At 39.0% G+C, this 19281-nt stretch overlaps 1 protein-coding gene and 1 pseudogene across 1 annotated transcript in view; one reads left to right on the top strand and one right to left on the bottom strand.

Annotated features, from left to right (window-relative positions):
• VPS37A (VPS37A subunit of ESCRT-I) overlaps nt 1-19281 on the top strand; it is a 38584-nt gene that overhangs the window by 2603 nt on the left and 16700 nt on the right. The window contains exons 2-4 of the mRNA XM_040243154.1: nt 13770-13844; nt 15727-15841; nt 16341-16441. Of these exons, the coding sequence (XP_040099088.1) occupies nt 13770-13844; nt 15727-15841; nt 16341-16441 (291 nt within the window). The remainder of the gene's footprint in view (nt 1-13769; nt 13845-15726; nt 15842-16340; nt 16442-19281) is intronic.
• Nucleotides 5919-6743, bottom strand: LOC120865782 (annotated as a pseudogene).

The raw sequence follows: 19281 nt of genomic DNA, 5'->3' as shown, positions 1-19281 counted from the left end.
GACACTGCAATTGGTTATTCTGAAAATTCAATACTACAACTTTTTTTTTACAAAAAGACACTGCAATTGGTTATTCTGAAAATGCACTCTAAAAGTTGAAAGACTGTTTCAAATGGTATTTTAATGAATACTACAGAACTTCCTCAATTATGAATTTTAATATATTGTTGCACTCCGCCCCCCTACCTCATGTTTTATACTCTGTCCCTTCTCCATTTACAGGGTCAGCAGCTCTTTTTCTGCCATCAATGCCTCACTTTTTTTCTTCTCAGGATAGCTCAGCTGGTAAAGAATCCGCCTGCAATGCGGGAGACCTGGGTTCGATCCCTGGGTTGGGAAGATCCCCTGGAGAAGGGAAAGGCTACCCACTCCAGTATTCTGGCCTGGAGAATTCCATGGACTGTGTAGTCTACAGGGTCTCAGAGAGTCGGACATGACTGAGCGACTTTCACTCACTCAACCTTTCCCCACCCCATTCTCTCATCTACCTTCCAACTTCTATTTTCTTTTAACTACTTATAATTCAAAGAAATCCCATTCAGGAAAGAGTCTCTTTAATTTCCTTTCCCTAATTTAAACTTCATTTTTAGTTGCCTTAAGAAATGCTCTTAAGCCTTACTGGGGAGGCAGGGCACATAGAACACTGTCATAAAGTTGTTATATAGTAGCATGCTTCTGTCTGCTCTGAAAATGGAAACTGGAAGTTATGCAGATTACTAGGCTGAAGTAATATATGCCACTTTCTAAGTACAGTCATCATAATTTTCAACTTACCACTCTATTATGGGGCAAGAGTAGAACTAATTCTGTTTCTTGTACTTCCTGAAGCTTACTTACAGCCACACTGTTGATTTCCCATCTAACTCCATTCTTCTGATTTCTTGGAAGAACATTACCTTTTTGGGTTCCTAGTCTGCAGGGCCACTTCTTTAATGGAGGCCAAGCCCCTTCAATCTCTATGGGTAAATAGTGATTGTTTACTCCAGTGATGATGGTCTTATTCCCACTGCTAGTTATTGTCAGAAACTTGACCTAATCTTGGTCATTGGAGTTGGAGAAGAAGTCTTTTGGGGAGCTACACAAAACATTTTCTTGGTAATAGAGACGTCTACAAGGAAATGCCTCTTTCTGTTTTTGGATATTGTTGTGTTACTTGGGATGCCTGGAACTGCTTAGATGATGAAGGAAGGTGGGCTGACTACTGCATGTGGTAGAGTAGAAAGATGGAAAGTCTGTGATAATACTGTGATACTGACTTAACCAGAGTGGGAACCTCCCTGCCTCTAGATTTCTGTCTGTATAAGATGATACGTATACATTTGTTTTACACGTACAAATAAAGCACAGGTTCAAACTGATTTTTCAATTACTTGGAGTTGAAACTATCCCAGTTGTTACACACTAATCCCAGTATTTAAAGAGTCTTTAGAATTGAAGCTGTTAAGTAGCTCCCTGCACTGCACCTGACAGCCAGAAAATACCAGAATCTGATGGTAAATCAACAGTTATCATCCTAACTATCCTGGTTTTTCCTCTCTCACATATCTAGTTACTTAGCTGCTTTATTACTTTACTTCCTTAGCTCAGAAACAATAGCCTGAAGCTGTGCTGTGAATGGTATTGTCTGTAATTAACTGCAAGGATTCAAAGTTTTACAAATAGTGTCTTTGTTACCTTTTACTTCGGGAGATCAGCTCTCTTTCTCATTTTAATAATCTGTTATGTGGTAATTCTGGTGCTATTTTTATTTTATATTCAAAAAGAAAATCTGATTTGGGTGTTATTATATTTATCGGAATTGCTTTCTTCTGTTTCACTCTGATATGAGATGCTAGACAAAATGAATCTGAGGAAAATAAATGCAAACAAGCAAAAATTAATGACATCAGGAAAAGCAGCATGACTTATGTGAACTCTAAGCTTTAGTTTCCATCTGTAAAATCAGGAATTGGGATTTTTATCCTGCAGAATTGTTGATACTTAAGTAATATATATACACATTTATTAGAGTTTCTGACACACAGTATGCAGGTAACAGATTGTATTCCTTCTTTCCACTGCATGGAATCGGTGTGCCTACAACCTTTGCCTCATAGCCTACGTGGATCTAGCCAGCTTATTGTTAATGAAGTGAAGTCGCTCAGTCGTGTCCGACTCTTTGCGACCCCATGGGCTGTAGCCTACCAGGCTCCTCTGTCCTTGGGATTTTCCAGGCAATAGTACTGGAGTGGATTGCCATTTCCTTGAATCGCTCATAAATCTCCAGTTCATTTGTCTTTGGCAGGCCTACTTCTGACTTTCCATTCAGAAAGCAAGTCCATTCCAGAGAGTTTTTCTTCACAAATGAAATGTAAATTTTAATTTTGAAAGGTTTCAGACAATACATGTAGAGAGACTAGAATATTATCTGACACACACTAAAATGTATCTATAAATGCCAGCTATTTTATATTTTTATCTTAAATATAAGATTTTTAAGATACAATTAAGATATAATTGTATCTTAAATACAATAGACTATCTCCATAGTCTATAAACATCATTTTGAAATTTTCTTTTGCTACCAGTCCTTCGATATTCTTTCTGATTACCCAAATCTTTAAAAACTCTGTAACTTCTTTGGAGAGTCTGCTACGGTATAGTTTTGTACCCTATAGCTGTTTAGTTTAACCTCTGCTCTCAGGTATAAGGCTGTCTCCTGTAAACTCACGTGTTTCTGAGTAAGCCTAGATTCCAAATCTTTCTTTCTTGTAGTTTCTACTGTCAGCTCAAAAGGACTCACATACAAACTTTACAACACAAAAAGTTTGTAATGAGAGGATATGTGTATATGTTTTAACCAGATCAGTGCTGTATTTTTTTTTAATGGATCTGTTGTCAACATAGTGTGAGTTTTTTTTCATTAAAATATCCAAATTTTAAAAAATAGATTTTACTATTTAGAGTAGTTGTAGGTTCACAGCAAAGTTTAGCAGCAAATACAAAGATTTCTCATACAGACTTTGTCCCCTCCAACTTTTCTTTCAAAATAGAAAGACCTGGCAACATTTCCCACATAGCAGTATTTGCTTTGAGCTTAAGAGTGGCTGTGGTATTTACTGGGGCTGCTCTTCTCCATTTTACCAGTTTGCAGTCACACTCTGTTGTACTACAAGCAACTGCCTTCTGTCATGTACATTATCTAACTCTTAAAGATATGTAAGAATAAAACTTCCTTGTGAAAGAAAATCACCTTGTTGCAATAAAAATCCTACAAGAATCTGCTATGACAACTTATTGAAGCTACAGAAACCTACAAAATGTCAATATTTTGACACTCTAAATTTGAACTCCTAACAGTGAACTTAAAAATTATGTATATCAAACAATCCCATAATTACGGGAATTTTAATTTGGTACGTAAGAATACTTTTCCTAAATAGATAGTAACAGTCAAGTGCTCTCTCTAGTTAATTTTCCACATAGTAGTATCCATCCATACCTACTTAAAAAAAAAAAAACGTTACCACGCAGGTAAGCATTTCTCCATTGCTAGTTGAATCTGACTACATCTACTTTTCCCCTTCTACTTCTGAATTTCTTCCCAGCTGTCTCTCCTGCCTGCTCACCTAAGCCAGAAACCTGGTCATCCTGTTTTGACTTAGTCATCTGTGTTACCACTGTATCATAATCATACTATTCTCTCTGCCTCCATTCTTACTCCCTTTTCTCTGCCACATGGGTGCCAGAGTAATCTTTAAAATTTGAATTTTTTGATGTTATTCTTTTCAGTGGCTTCCTAACTTTTGCCAGCTTCTTTAGCTTAATGCCTGGTTGTCACAGAAGATAGTGACATGACCAGTGGAAAGGTGTCAGCAGACACAATGTGAAGTTTCTTTAATGGCAAAAGATACAGAGACTTTTAGAGACCCAGTGTTATTTCCTACTGAAGCTTTTCTAATTGTCCTTCCTCTGTCTGGAATGTACATTTTATTTCCCTGGTTCTGTTTCCTGGGGTTAACTCTTACCTGGGGTTAGCTCAGATACTATTTTTCCCCCAAAGACCGCATTTCCCCCACCCCTCTTTAGGTTAAGTTCTTTCTCCTGTGTTCCTATAGCTCTTTGCCCATCTCTGTCATTATGCAATGTCTTCTACAGAGCAGTGTTTCAAAAATAGCTATGAAATAAGTGGTCTATGTCAAACATACAGAAAACAAAATTGAGTACTCTAGAATTTCTGAAAAGCCTTTATGCTAACATGCATCAGCATTCTGCAAGAGCAGGGTACAGTATGAAGCATCTTCCAAACAGAGCACTGAACCAGCTATTCAACTATTTATTTTAAATTTCAAGTTTCTTAATTATTCACTTTCATGTCAGCCAGTGTGTGTGTGTGAATGCAATATAATAGGGAAGAGCTTTTGTATTCTGTTACAAGTTAATTACTAGAGGGTTGTTGCCTACTGAAGAGTTGGGGTGTGTGTGTGTAAGCAAGTGTAATAGGGAAGAGCTTTTGTATTCTATTACAGGTTAATTAATAAAGGGTTGTTGCTTATAACGGAGAAGGCAATGGCACCCCACTCCAGTACTCTTGCCTAGAAAATCCCATGGACAGAGGAGCCTGGTAGGCTGCAGTCCATGGGGTCGCTAAGAGTCAGACATGACTGAGCAACTTCACTTTAACTTTTCTCTTTCATGCATTGGAGAAGGAAATGGCAATCCAGTATTCTTGCCTGGAGAATCCCAGGGACAGGGGAGCCTGGTGGGCTTCTGTCTATGGGGTCGCACAGAGTCGGACACGACTGAAGCGACTTAGCAGCAGCAGTTGCCTATAAACTTCAACTAAACATAATGGTCCATCCCTAGAAACTCTGCCTCCCAAGTAATCAGCATTAAGGTAAAATACCTGATGAACCCCACCTGTGAATGCCTACAGAAAGGAGAAAATTAGCACCTCCCCACGGGTGGCTGACCAGAAACAGGAAATACTTGACCTTACTCCCTCCCTTTTTAATATAAAAGAAGCCTGAACTCTTCCTCAGGCAACATGGTACTTTTAGTACTTGAGTCTACAGTCTTCTTGATTCCCTGGCTTTCCAAATAAAGTCTATTCCTTGCCCTAACAACTGTCTCTGGATTTATTGTCCTGTGCTGCACAGAAAGGTACAGGCTTGGACTGGTAACTCAAGTGCTGTTTTCTTTTGTTCCCCTGAGGATATTGTAACAAATTTATAGTCTTATCTTTGCTCCTCTAATTCTAAATCTTTGAGTTTTTGTGTTTGGAGCTTGTTGAGTTTAGTGCATGCCTCTAATGCTTTTGTTTTGTTCAAACCTCTGTATTTAAGATTCCTGGTAGTCTTGTTTGTAGGTCTTTAGTTCTGTGTATCCTGGCCTGCCTCAGTTGATAGGTGAAGAAGAATGACTTGCTTTGTCCTGGGGCAAGCTGATAGTTGTCTTTTGGAGATGGAGACTGCCTGGGAGTCAGGAGCTTCCTGAGGTGCTGCCACCTTCGAGGCTCCCACCCCATGGATTTCTGGGGCAGACAGGACTGTTGTCCTATATTTAATTTTTCTAAACACTTATCTTTTCCTTTAATCTCATCTTTTTTTAATCTTTATCTTTCTAAGATTCCTCAGAATTTGTTGTCAGTTTATATATGGAACCCTTTACTTTCCAGCACTGTTATAGATTTGCTTCTTAAAAGTCAGTTTCAGTATTTCCTGGAGATTTAGACGGGAGAGGGAAATTGTCTAATGTCTTTATTTAAGCATCTAAACCTTTTATCGAAAGTGAAGTCGCTCAGTCGGGCCCATAGAGTCTACATTTTAGCTAAACAGTAGTCCAAAGCTTTCTCTGCAGTACTTCTGTATACTTATAAGCATTTTGTCACTACTTTCAAAAGAACTATTAAACCTATTACTAAGAACATTTATAACAGAAATGCCTTGCAAATCATATTATTGCACACGGGGTATCAGAAGCTATGCACACTGAGGTTCCATGGACTCTAGAAGACCCAGAACAGAGACCCCAGGGCCATGCCTGTGGCTGCTCCGGCCAGCATGCCCAGCACCAGGTCTCTGTCATTGTCTCGGTTCCCTTCATGAATGATGACTTGGTTGGCAGGCTGCTGTCCATAAAGCCCTGCATATGGGTACTGATAGGGTACAGCACAAGCCTGACCATTTGCAGCATAGACAACTTGAGTTCCTGGTGGGTATGCTCCACTGTATGGACCATAACCATATGCCTGCTTAGGGGTCGGTGCAGCATATGCTGTGTAAGGAGGTGGGTGGGGAGGAAGCCACAGCTGTCTCATCATACATGACTTCTGAGCCAACATAAGCTGTGTTTGTCCTGGAATCCTGGAGTGTAAATTTCCAGACCAAACAATCATCTGAGCTTTCTGCACAAAGACTGATGGTTTTCCCCTCTCGGCAAACAATCTGCAGCATACAGTCCTCTGGCTTCCCATCTGGTGGCTGAATATCCCGACACTCATGTCCCATGCGGATGTTGATGCAGTCCACTGGCGTGTGGACCTTGTCTTCTACACTCTGACGAGTTTGGTCATCATCATAGATCAGGTGACCATCTGACCACAGGTCAAACCAATTCTTAAAAATAGTACTCTGTCGCAGCAACCATCCACTCTTCACAAATGCCATTTTCTCACCTCCAAAGCCTCTGGCCACCACTGCACACAGAAACAGGTCCGAAGCGAAAGGACGCTGCCGGGTTACTCGGCACCAGCAGCCTCACCTAAAAACCCTTCCTTGAGTTAAACAAGGGGAAATGATGGAATCAGAGCCTTGATCTTTTTCAGTCAGTTGGTGACTGAGAAAGCAAACGGGACCACACTGTTTCCATTCCCTTGGGAGATGCTGAATGTATGGTAGCTGTTCAGCTTGTTATGCCCAGAGTCCAAGTCCCCAAAACAGAGAATAAGATGTCCACAGCAATGCAAAAGCATGAAGGGGTTTATTGCTAGCTAGGGCTCCAGTCTCATCCAGCGCAGTGGAATCTTGACGAGAGCCCCGAGTTCTGAATCACATCTACTTTTATACAGACGGTTCTTTGTTCCTGTAACAGCATAGCTGATTGGTTAAACCGTACGCACGCGTGGGACTTTTAACCTCGCATCCCTATCCGGATTGGCTCGGGTCTGGCGCGGGCAGGGAGGCGGTGGGGGGGGGTGGGGTATGGGGATTTTTTTCTAATTGGCCGAGCTACACTGCTTGCGGGAGTTCCCAGTGCCTCAGCTTTTCTAGAGACTAAACCTCAGGCCTAGCCTGCCCCTTAGAGCCTGTCCTGGCTTCAGTTTGGTCCTAACAAGCTGAACCTAATCTTAGTTACAGAATCCATGTTTACACAAAATATAAAGTAAGGAGATAAATGATTCTTATGTGAAAGGGATCCCAACCATAGCTAGTGTGTCTCTTGCATTTCAGGGTCTGTCTGCGTATGGTTTTAGGGGCTGTAAAATATAGTGGATGCCAATTAACCACACATTCTGACAAAAGTTACCTGTCTCAGCTTTCTTTAGTCCAAAACAGACTCAGAGTTGCTGAAATAAAACCATAGCAATTCACTGTTCTCAGAGAACCTAGAGAATAAAATTATTAATAGAAGATTATTTAAATTTTCTCTGGTGAGATTGCAGTATTACTTAAGAACACGTGTGTGTTTACATCCAGAGTACTACCTGTCATTGTAAAGATATGACTGTAAGAATGTTTATCAAAGCATGGGTTATAGCAGTAAACTTGGAAACAATGTAAATATTGATGCTGAAAACTCAGCCTCTGTGCATCAATCGGAATAAAATCTGAGACAGTTTTGGCTGGAATAGAAAAGAATAGCTTTATTACTTTGCCAGGCAAAGAGAGACACAGCCGGCCTGTGTCCTGAAAAGCTGTGTGTCCCAACCTGGGATGATTTGTTGAAAAGTTTTACAGCAGGTTCAAGGGCAGAGTTGCTAATAAGGAGCAGGGTACACCATGCCTTTAGTCTGGCCTGGGGGTGGGTGAGGTGGGGCAGTCTCCTCCCTTGTTTCCCAATCTCCTCCCATCCCTGATTAGCAACTGTTTGAATTTGCCCTTTCAAGGTCATGGAGACTGGAGTCTATTCCTACAAACCAGAAATGGGGACTTAGAAAGGCTTTCATGCCCAGGAACCCCAGGGTCCTGCTTAGTTTCAATATCTAATAGTACACAATAGGTTAAACAATATATTAGAACATTATGTAGACATTTAAAACTCTTGTAAAATAACTTTACTGATTTGGAAAAGTAATTTTTTTTCCCTGTTGAGGAAGAATTATTTTTGGAATAAGTTTTTTTAAAGTTACTTGAAATAACAAAAAATTTAGAATCACATTTGTGATAAAGATTCAGGGAATGATTCTTGTTTTAATTAAGTGGAACAAGTATCTGCCATTTTATCTGATGCAACTCACGTAGAGGAGGAAGCAGCCTTCCTTGATGTTCTTGCTCTCAGGGTTGGGTCTGAAAATTAAACCAACTAAAGATTAATAGGAGAAAAGTGCACAAATTTAATGTGAGTTTACATATCAGGGAGATCTTCAAAAGGAAATGAAGAGCCAAAGAAATGGACCTGAGTATTTTACACTGGGCTTGATAGAAAGTTGCGATGACAGTTGTGGAGGAATGTGGTGAGTTAAGGAGTGCATGGCATGTCTTAGTGGTATTGCCAGCTGAGTGCCTGCGTCCATGTGTGCTCACAGATGTAGCCCGCCAGGCTCCTCTGTCCATGGGATTCTCCAGGCAAGAACACTGGAGTGGGTTGCCATGCCCTTCTCCAGGGGATCTTCCCGACCCAGGGATTGAACCCAGATTTCCCACATTGCAGGGCAGATTATGTACTGTTTGAGACACCAGGGAAGATCTGTGATGCACTGAAGCGTGTCACATGAATTATTGGGTTTCCCAGTACATATAAAGTTATGTTTACATTATACTGTAGTTTATGAAGTGTGCAATAGCATTATGTCTAAAAACCAATGTATGTATTCTTAAAAATACTTTATTGCTAAGAAACACTAACCATCAGTTGAGCTTTCAGTGAGTCGCAGTCTTTCTGCTGGTAGAGGATTTGAAATATTGTGAGAATTATCAGTATGTAACACAGAAACATGAAGTGAGGAAATGCTATTGGAAAAGTGATACCAGTGGTCTTGCTCTAATCTATGCAGAGTTGCTCAGTTCAGTTCAGTCACTCAGTCGTATCCGACTCTTTGCGAACCCATGAATCGCAGCACGCCAGGCCTCCCTGTCCATCACCAAGTCCCAGAGTTCACTCAGACTCACGTCCATCGAGTCAGTGATGCCATCCAGCCATCTCATCCTTGGTCGTCCCCTTCTCCTACCCCCAATCCCTCCCAGCATCAGAGTCTTTTCCAATGAGTCAACTCTTCTCATGAGGTGTCCGAAGTACTGGAGCTTCAGCTTTAGCATCATTCCTTCCAAAGAAATCCCAGGGTTGGTCTCCTTCAGAATGGACTGGTTGGATCTCCTTGCAGTCCAAGGGACTCTCAAGAGTCTTCTCCAACACCACAGTTCAAACGCATCAATTCTTCAGCACTCAGCCTTCTTCACAGTCCAACTCTCACATCCATACACGACCACTGGAAAAACCATAGCCTTGACTAGACGGACCTTAGTCGGCAAAGTAATGTCTCTGCTTTTGAATATGCTATCTAGGTTGGTCATAACTTTCCTTCCAAGGAGTAAGCGTCTTTTAATTTCATGGCTGCAGTCACCATCTGCAGTGATTTTGGAGCCCAAAAAAATAAAGTCTGATACTGTTTCTACTGTTTCCCCATCTATTTCCCATGAAGTGATGGGACCAGATGCCATGATCTTCATTTTCTGAATGTTGAGCTTTAAGCCAGCTTTTTCACTCTCTTCTTTCACTTTCATCAAGTTGCTGCAGACCTTCAATTTGTTAAAAAAAAGAAAAGAAAAGCAGTATCAGTGAAGCACAATAAAGTGAAGCAGGCTTGTCATTGTAGTAAGTGGGAGGGGCAGGGGACGTGGTTGCAGGGAACAATGATGACTTAGCAAGCCTGGCTTCTTGGGTTCTTTCACTGTCCCTGTGTCTTCTGAGATTCAGATGCTCCTTCCTCTTGGTGTAGGGTAGGCACCTCTTAATGAGGTCTTATGACCTATTTTCTGTTTTAAGAAAGAAAGATAAGGAGGGAAAAGGTCAGAGTAACCTTCCTGTTTCTGCTGTTTTCTCATATTCCTTCAGTTTAAAATATTGAAGATGCCAAGGGGCCACATTTAGGGGCAACATGTCCTCAACCCATCAGTTGCCATGGTTAACGTGTTTTGGAATTTGTTAATGATAGTTCAGTTCTCATTAATATTACGAATACTACCTTTGACTTCCCTGGTGGTTCAGATGGTAAAGAATCCACCTACAATGTAGGAGACCTGGGTTCAATCTCAGGGTTCGGGAAAACCCCTGGAGAAGGGCAACATAATTATGGGGACAATGAACACTTCTAGCCGAAAATTATTTTCATCAAATTCACTTTGTTTTCTATAAAAAGACAGTGTCTGAAAAAATGACTTAACACTTTAATACTACAAATTTAGACAGGCTCCAACTTGGATATGTATTTTAAATGCTTGCTTAATAATGCTAAAATATATTAAACAATTATGGTATTATGTGGGGAGGGCTTTACCTGCATTATCTCACTTAATCTAACAACACTTTTAGCAAGATGGGTATTTTTAACATCCCTATTTACCATATGAGAGATAAGGCTTAGGCAGATTGTGATCACACAAGTAAATGGTGGAGGAAGGATTTGACCCCAGGAAGCCTGATTGAAGAGGTTATGCTCTTAGTCACTAAAATGCTCTACTTGGCTTTGATACTGTTGTGATCAGTATTCCTCTGAAGCATTGACACCATTGACATCTAAGATAACAGAAACAAAAAGCTTAAGCCGTTTTATTGATTACACTGTGTTTATATCAATACAACTGGGAAAACTTTAGTATCCTAGTCTGAACCTGATCCCCAAAGAAAAGCTTTAAGTTAGTCTTAATATTGAATATCTTCTTGAGTCTTTTCTCAACTATTTCTTCTCTTCAGTCATAACTTCAGTCCATGGGATGTCAGAGGGGACATCTATGAGTTCTCCGTAATTCCATCCCAACATTTTTGAACCTTTCAGACAACCTGAAATTTACATATTTGAGAGGCTAGGTTTTTGTCAGAAGGCAAAAAAAGTCATCAGTTCAGTTCAGTCATGTCTGACTCTTCGTGACCTCGTGAATCGCAGCACGCCAGGCCTCCCTGTCTATCACCAACTCCCAGAGTTCACCCAAACTCATGTCCATCGAGTTGGTGATGCCATCCAGCCATCTCATCCTCTGTTGTCCCCTTCACCTCCTGCCCCCAATCCCTCCCAGCATCATAGTCTTTTCCAATAAATCGACTCTTTACATGAAGTGGCTGAAGTATTGGAGTTTCAGCTTTAGCATCAGTCCTTCCAAAGTAGACCCAGGACTGATATCCTTTAGAATGGACTGGTTGGATCTCCTTGCAGTCCAAGGGACTCTCAAGAGTCTTCTCCAAAACCACAGTTCAAAAGCATCAATTCTTCCGCTCTCAGCTTTCTTCACAGTCCAACTTTCACATCCATACGTGACCACTGGAAAAACCATAGCCTTGACTAGATGGACCTTTGTTGGCAAAGGAATGTCTCTGCTTTTGAATATGCTGTCTAGGTTGGTCATAACTTTTCTTCCAAGGAGTAAGCATCTTTTAATTCCATGGCTGCAGTCACCATCTGCAGTGATTTTGGAGCCCAAAAAAATAAAGTCTGACACAGTTTCCACTGTTTCCCCATCTATTTCCCCTGAAGTGATGGGACCAGATGCCATGATCTTCGTTTTCTGAATGTTGAGCTTTAAGCCAGCTTTTTCACTCTCCACTTTCACTTTCATCAAGAGGCTTTTTAGTTCCTCTTCACTTTCTGCCATAAGGGTGGTGTCATCTGCATATCTGAGGTTATTGATATTTCTCCCAGCAATCTTGATTCATCCCCCCAAAAATGAGGAAAATAAGACAGGTCTTCCAAAACTACTAATTAAAGCAACCAAAAAGAACAAAAAATAAGTTATGTAACTGCTATATCTTTTAAAAGGATTCATACTTGAAAAGGATTCATGTGCTTTTGGATATCAGGCTTCCTTTCAACCATAACTCATTAATACTACTTAACATTTTTCCTTTTGGAAAGATTATAAATGTTAGTTAGAATTCCAAGTGAGTCACCAAAAGATCTGGTTGGTAGATTATACTTGTAATAATTGCATGCCAGCAATCAAAAATAAAATAAAATTCTGGGGACTTGCCTGGTAGTCCAGTGGTTAAGATCCCAAGCTTCCAATACAGGGGGTGTGGGTTCAGTCCTGGGTCAGGAAGCTTTAAGATTCCACATGCTATGGGGGCATGGCCCCCAAAAAATTTAATAAAAATTCTGAATGTAAAATGTTAAAGTATAGGGAACTTTTAGTAGATGGCAATTATATTCAACTGTTAGTAATGAAGATTCCCCAAATAGTAACTTGATAAAAGTGAGATGATAAAAGTTTCTTTTTCTCTTGCATACAAGAAATTCAGTTTGTTGATTCCATAACCATTAAGGATCCAGGCTATTCTGTCTGCTGAGCTCTCCCTAGTGTTTAGCTCTGATTCTCATGATCACTCCTGGTCCGATATGGTTCAAAGTTTGTCTTTCAGGGCCAGGGAGGAAGGGCAAATAGACTCTATACCAGTTTTTGTTGCCCTTTAAATTCCACCTCACCCAACTTAACTGTGTTTTATTGGCTGGAACTTAAGCCTGTAGCAACAACTTGCTACAAGAAAAGCTACAACATTACTGCTCAGAATAAAATCAGGATTCTCTTATTTAGGAAGAAGGGGAATATTTGGTTTTGAAAAGCAGCCAGCTGTCTCTATCTGTCATAAGGCTGTAGGAGACATCTCATCCAGACTTCTCAGTTTAAACTCTGAAAGCCCTGTCAATACAGCTGGCAGTGACAGGATTGTAATCAGAACGTAGGTCTTCTCTTGCTGACCTGTTTTAACTAGAGGACTTGGCAATTGCTTCTTGTTGTTCAATTTTTAAGTCATGTCTGACTCTTTCCAGCCCCATGGACTGCAGCATGCCCAGCTTCACTCTCTCCGGGAGTTAGTTCAAACTCATGCCCACAGTTGCTTCTACTAATGATAAATTTCTTCCCTGGTGGCTCAGACAGTAAAGAATCCACCTGCATATGGGAGATTGGATTTGATCCTTGGGTTGGGAAGATCCCCTGGAAGAGGGCATGGCAACCCACTCTAGTACTCTTGCCTGGAGAATCCCCATGGACAGAGGAGCCTGGCAGGCTGCAGTCCGGGGGGTCACAGAGTCAGACACGACTGAGTGACTAAGCACAGCACACAGCACAATGATAAATTAGATAAACCGATAGTAGTCAATGTAGCACTAGCACAGGAGTTTTTCTTTGCTTAACTCCATCTCTTAGCAATGCCCTGACAATATCTCAGAATAGTATTGCCTGCTTATTTGATAATCTTTTCTGTGATCATTTCCCCCTCAAGATATAAGTTATATTGGCTCTCTAGATTCTGTGATTAAAATGAAGCAGTTTCAGTAGACCCTACAAATTTTAATGTTGGCTTTTAACATTAATGGTTTTTATAACTTTGGATAAATTTTTTTCTCAAATTTTCTCCTACAGCATAGCTGAAATACAGAAAGATGTGGAATACAGGTTGCCTTTCACTGTAAATAATCTGACAATTAACATTAATATGTGAGTAGAATTGTATCCTATTTTTTCATGTAATAGGACTTTTAGGACTTTTAAAAATCTTTTTATCATTTTGTTTCTTAGCTACTGTCAGAAGTAAGCTGTTTAAAAGTGAATTTATTTCCTTTTCTAGTATCTAAAGTTTATTAAACTTACACAATTCTGTGAAATATAAAATTTTAAATATGTCATTGTAATAGAGATTGTGGTAAGAAACTATGAAAGAGGAAATGGAATACAAAGATGTAATAAATCTTTTATTGATTTGCACTAAACTCTTAGCTGGAGGCAGGCTGAAAGAGTGAGCATGACAACAACCAGCAGTGGAAGGGATCGTGTGCAGAGACTGTTAGAGGAGCAATCACCTTTACATCAGAAACAAGTTAACATATTCTGGTTTTCAGCAACCAATATAATACAGCAGCTAGCAAGTTCAGAGTTGAATTTGATCTGCTGAATATTTTTAAAGAAAAAAAAATTAAAAGTAAAAAATATAATCATGAGGTTATTAAGTAATAAAGAAGAAAGTTTGGGCAAAGTGATTGCTAGTACTCATTTAGCCATAAGTGCATTTATTAGACTTCAACATGAAAGAATTATTATTACCTCAGATTGCATTAGCTGGCTGGCTGCTCAAGCAAGTGTTTGAGTTAGGTACAGTAAAAATGCACTTAACTTGAAGATAGAAACTATGTTTGTTCATCGTCAGATCCTCATTGCCTAGTGAGGTACCCTCACGTGGGATCCCATATTAAATCCTAGTTGAATGAGTGGAAATTAAAGAGTGAATATATAGCAGTGCCAACCATTATGCTGTGTTATGTCAATATATGGGAGCTTTATGAATCATCACGGCAGCCCTGAAAACTAAAACAAATTATATTCAAGTAGGTAGTGAATACAGTAGTCAGGAGAGAAACCCAGACTGTTTGGGCTCCAAAGGCCATTCATTGCCTCTATTCCAAAGTAGTTTAACAGCCTAAACTCTATACCTGAGGTAGTTTTATCTCTCATCACACGCCCTGGTACAGCTAAGTAGAAGAGGCCAACAGAGACCTAGTTTCCTTCTTGACAACAAATAGTTCCCCGAGCCAGGAGGGGAATGGAGTGGCAGTGTAAAAGGATGTATTCATCTAGATTTTAGAGATTTGCAAGGTTCCATGTCCAGTAAAAGTGCATTGTTAAAGATTTCACTCCCTAATTTCGAATTTGCAGTCGCTTTGAAAGGGTTAAGATTTTTACTCTTTTTCCTTTTGGTACTGAGAATTTACTGTTAATTAGCTGAAACCATAGGACTGACCTCAAAGTTGGGAGAGATGTGTTAATTGAGACATTTTGAAGAGAGCCGCATAGCACCAAGGCATGGTGTCAGCTCCAGTATTCCAACCCTAGTACTTATTATTTTATCTATTTGCTCATTAAGAATTCAGTGTATAGTGAAACACTTCTTGGCAGCATTTCAAAAGAATAAAAGCCACTAGAAAGTTACATGCCAAGACCTGTGGTTCAGTAAAAAGCCAGACTGGCATAACATGGTTCACCTGATAAAAATGTATAATTTTTCACTGAAATTTTGGATAGTTTGGTACAATGTGATGTGTTTGAAAGCAATTAATTGGCCCAGTTTGAAGAACAGTCTATAATTCACGTTATCCTTACTCCACATTAAAAAGGTTTTACTATATTGAATTAATTATAGTCTTGTTGCCAAAGCGTGTCTTTCTATATAGGTTCAGTCAACTCAACAACCATAATAGAGCACTAATTACTGAATAATTAATCTAAATGAAAGTATGAAAATTTAATTTGCTTTTAAGTAACTTTGTTTTAGAATTATGATTATATAACGTTGTCTTTGTTTTTGAATCTGTTCTACTTTTGCCAGATTGCTTCCTCCACAATTTCCTCAGGAAAAACCAGTGATCAGTGTTTATCCACCAATACGGCATCACTTAGTGGATAAACAAGGAGTGTATGTTACCTCTCCGTTACTAAGCAATGTATGTATATGGTATGATTTATTTCAAAATGTTCACTATACTTAATAGATAATCCTGACTTGAAGGGCTTTTGATTTTCAGTGGTGAGGACCTGTTGATGTTAAAACGGGTTCAGAGTAGATCTTTTATAGTAGTTAGGAAGGGATAAAATTCAAATTTGCCTTACATTTTTTAGGATATGTATATGATTCACTAACATGAAGGACTATAACTTCAATGTACTTAGTATTTACCTTTGAACCTTCAGATTACTGTCAGTAGTAAAGTGTGGAACTATTTCAGCTCCATTGTTAACTAAATAAACTTTTAACCTCATTTATGGTATTGCTTCTATAGTAAGTTGTGGATGTTCAGCTGACATAATATCCTTTGCCTTTCATTTAATTTTTGACTTACACAAGTGGATTTAAGGTTAAGTTTTACAGTTTAACTATCTTAATGAGACTATATAATCTTTTTTCGAAAATGATTTTGATCACTGTATTACTGTTACTTTTAGTTTACAATGCATTCAGATCTTGGGAAAATTATTCAGAGTCTGTTGGATGAGTTTTGGAAGAATCCTCCAGTTTTAGCTCCTGCTTCAACAGCATTCCCATAGTAAGTATGTTTGTAACGAAAGAGTTTGCATATACATTTATTTACTTTTGAGCTAAGTAATCAAAGCATAGCTTAAAAATTCAAATAAGGTTAAAAGGCAGTCTGCTTTCCACATCCTCGCTTTCACACACAGATATATTCATACTTTTCAGAGGTAACTGGATTTTATTTTTCAGCTGCTTGTCTAATATTTGTCTTCATCTTTCTGTATAATATATAGATACTGCTGTCTGTTGATTCTTTGATTTCAGATACTGTCTACTGACTTCCTGTCATGACTGATGAAGGTTTTAGTTATTTTTCACATACCTTTCTTTTCCTTCATCCTCTGTGAAATTATGATTTCTACTTAAGTTTGTGATTGGTACTTTCATTACATTGACTCTCAGAATATTCCCTCCTGCTGAGCCAAGTACTTTATAATGATTACATTTCTGTTATGGTATAACTTTTTGCTTTTCTCTGGGGTTAATAATTACTTCAGTTTTCCATCGGTTTTGTATTCTTTGATCTTTTTAATTTCCCACCTCTTTTCAGCAGCTCTGAAAAATATCATTCAAATAATTTTTTCACATCCTCAAGCCTGTCAGGTAATCTTGAGGTTCCAGTATTTTTTTCCTTGCATACATTGCTCCATTTCCCCCCCCATTCTGAATTACTGTGCAGCTGCTGTCCACCTGCCATCCTGGGATTTCCCCTTCCACCTTCCTGTATAGGATTCTCCTTTTCCTGCATCCTGTGTTTTTTTCTTTCTCGGGCTATTTCCTGTTTTCTTGCTTTACTTACTCCCTGTGGCTTCCTAAGTAAAGGTGTGTTCAAGTTCCTAAGGATGAGTAACAGTTTATCCTAAAACTTGTGGTTGAAATAATGACAGCATTTATTTTCCTTGTGAATCTGCAGTTTGGTTAGGTACTAACAGAGCTTGTTTGTGCTCCACCTTTGGCATCAACTGGCATGGCTTAAAACAGTAAACACATTTATTTGCTCATTATTCTTCAATTCAGGAAGAGTTCATCAGAGAGCTCGTCTCTGTTCTACTCACCATCAGCAAGCTCTTGTCAGAACCTCTTACCTGGGGAGGTCAGTTGGAATACCTGGATGCAGCCTGGGCTTCTTCACACCACCATGGCTGGCTTCTGGGGTGAACATCCTGAAAGAGTTATGAGAAAGTCATATTCACCTTCTCTGGCCTAGCTGCTGAAGTCACTCAGTGTCACTTGTGCTTCATTCAGTTTGTTGAGGCAGTCACGGAGTCCTGATCCGATTCGAGGGGAAGCAAATAGGCTTTTCCTCTTAATGGTGGAGTGGTAAGGTTCTAGAAGAGCATGTGTGCATGCTCAGCCACTCATTCGTGCCCAATTCTTTGTGACCCCCATCGACTGTAGTCTGCCAGGCTTCTCTGTCCATGGGATTCTCCAGGCAATAATATTGGAGTGGGTTGCCATTTCCTCCTCCAGGGGATATTCCGGACCCAGGGATTGAAGCCATGTCTCCTGCCCTTTCAGGCAGATTCTTTACCACTGAGTCATCTGGGAACCCCCCATGGGAGAGCACATGGGCCCAGAAGTAGTGCTGTGACCAGTTTTGAAAGTACACTATGCTATCAGATGCTGGGAAGAATAATTTTGAGATTTCTTGTTTTTAACCTGCAAATATCTTTAATATACCCTCACAGTTCATAATTGGTAGAGTTCAAATTCTGTGTTGAAGTGGTTTCCACTGAGTTTTTGGTTTTTTTCTTTAAAATTTTTTTTCTTTTTGTTTGTTTTAATTTCTTTCTGTTTGTTTGTTTTATTTGGTTTTTCTCCACTGAGAATTTTGAAAGCATTCCGCTATTCGTAAGGTGTCCAGTGCCATTTCGATTTCTGATCCCTTGTAACTTTTTGTGTTCAATATTCTTAAATTGCATAATGCTGCAACTTCTGACAGTCTCTATTTCCTCTTCCTGTAATATCTCTTGCCTTAATTGCCCAGTTCTTTTACTTAATTTACTTTATCTTGTTCAAAAATCAGTTCGTATTTTAACACTGCCTGGAAATCAGCTTGGGCTAGATTATCCCATTCATTAGGTATATCAAACTCAGCCATCACTTTGCACTCCTATGTCTTGGTACCTAGAGTCAGAAGCCTCTCTGATATTCTTTATCTAAAAACTGAATTTACTATTTTCTTCCAGGATAGGGCTAAATATATCTCATTCACCTTATTTGAAAACATAAGCCAAAAAGTCTGTTTGTTCCCATATCAAATAAGTTCTGTGATTCAATACACATTGTTTAAAAAGCAAGTTCACTACATTTCTTAGATTATATTATAGTTTGTATCTATAATATAGTTTTGTTCAGAATTATTAAGACTTTATTTCAAAGATCTATTTCAAGTAGAAATATTCTCATGTTGATCATATTCTTTCTAAATAACATTTTATATTTACACATGTTATTAATATACTTTAGATAAAAGTAAAGCTCTAAGATTAAGATGAGCCATACTTTGAAATAAACAAGCTTATTAGAAAACTATTTTAACTTATTTTTTTCAATCATAGATTCAGTTGGCTTAAAATTTTAAAAATATAAAGGGGTGTGTGGTAAAAAGTTCCCTTCCATTTCTTTTTCTCTTGCAATTCACTTTTTCTTCTCATTGGTATCCAAAGATGGTTGTTTGAATGCATATGTATAGAACTCCTGAGATATTTTATGTATATACAAAGAAATATGTACATGCAGTATTTTATTCCCTCCTTTTTTTTTTTTACACAAATGATAGCATATTATTACCTTGCCTTTTTTTTTTTTTAATTTTCATCTCACTAGTGGTATGGGGTTGCACAGAGTCGG

This window comes from Oryx dammah, unplaced genomic scaffold (genome assembly GCF_014754425.2).
Source record: "Oryx dammah isolate SB20612 unplaced genomic scaffold, SCBI_Odam_1.1 HiC_scaffold_7, whole genome shotgun sequence".
In the NCBI taxonomy this organism is placed as follows: Eukaryota; Metazoa; Chordata; class Mammalia; order Artiodactyla; family Bovidae; genus Oryx; species Oryx dammah.
Note: the sequence above shows the minus strand (reverse complement) of the source record. Positions and strands in the feature narration are given on the sequence as shown.